Source organism: Myotis brandtii, unplaced genomic scaffold (genome assembly GCF_000412655.1).
Source record: "Myotis brandtii unplaced genomic scaffold, ASM41265v1 scaffold786, whole genome shotgun sequence".
NCBI lineage: Eukaryota > Metazoa > Chordata > Mammalia > Chiroptera > Vespertilionidae > Myotis > Myotis brandtii.
Genome location: NW_005371157.1, coordinates 377,811 through 378,264, shown reverse-complemented (window position 1 = coordinate 378,264; position 454 = coordinate 377,811). Strand labels below are relative to the sequence as shown.

At 63.2% G+C, this 454-nt stretch overlaps 1 protein-coding gene across 1 annotated transcript in view; it reads left to right on the top strand.

Moving 5' to 3' along the window:
• The window catches only part of CHST12 (carbohydrate (chondroitin 4) sulfotransferase 12), a 1,907-nt gene that overhangs the window by 288 nt on the left and 1,165 nt on the right, over positions 1–454 (top strand). Inside the window, exon 2 of the mRNA XM_014530982.1 lies at positions 5–448. Within this exon, the coding sequence (XP_014386468.1) occupies positions 5–448 (444 nt within the window). The remainder of the gene's footprint in view (positions 1–4; positions 449–454) is intronic.

Here is a 454-nt window from a genome sequence, read left to right as displayed (position 1 = left end):
AGAGCCTGCTGCGGGACTTCTGCGCCAACGCCAGCTTCGCCTTCCCCGCCAAGGAGCGCTCCTTCGACGACATCCCCAACTACGAGCTGAACCACCTCATCGTGGACGACCGCCACGGTGTCATCTACTGCTACGTGCCCAAGGCGGCCTGCACCAACTGGAAGCGCGTCATGATCGTGCTCAGCGGCAGCCTCCTGGACCGCGGCGCGCCCTACCGCGACCCCCTCGACATCCCCCGCGAGTTCGTGCACAACTCCAGCACGCACCTGACCTTCAACAAGTTCTGGCGCCGCTACGGGAAGTTCTCGCGCCACCTCATGAAGGTCAAGCTGAAGAAGTACACCAAGTTCCTGTTCGTGCGCGACCCCTTCGTGCGCCTCATCTCCGCCTTCCGCAGCAAGTTCGAGCTGGAGAACGAGGAGTTCTACCGCAAGTTCGCGGTGCCCATGCTCCG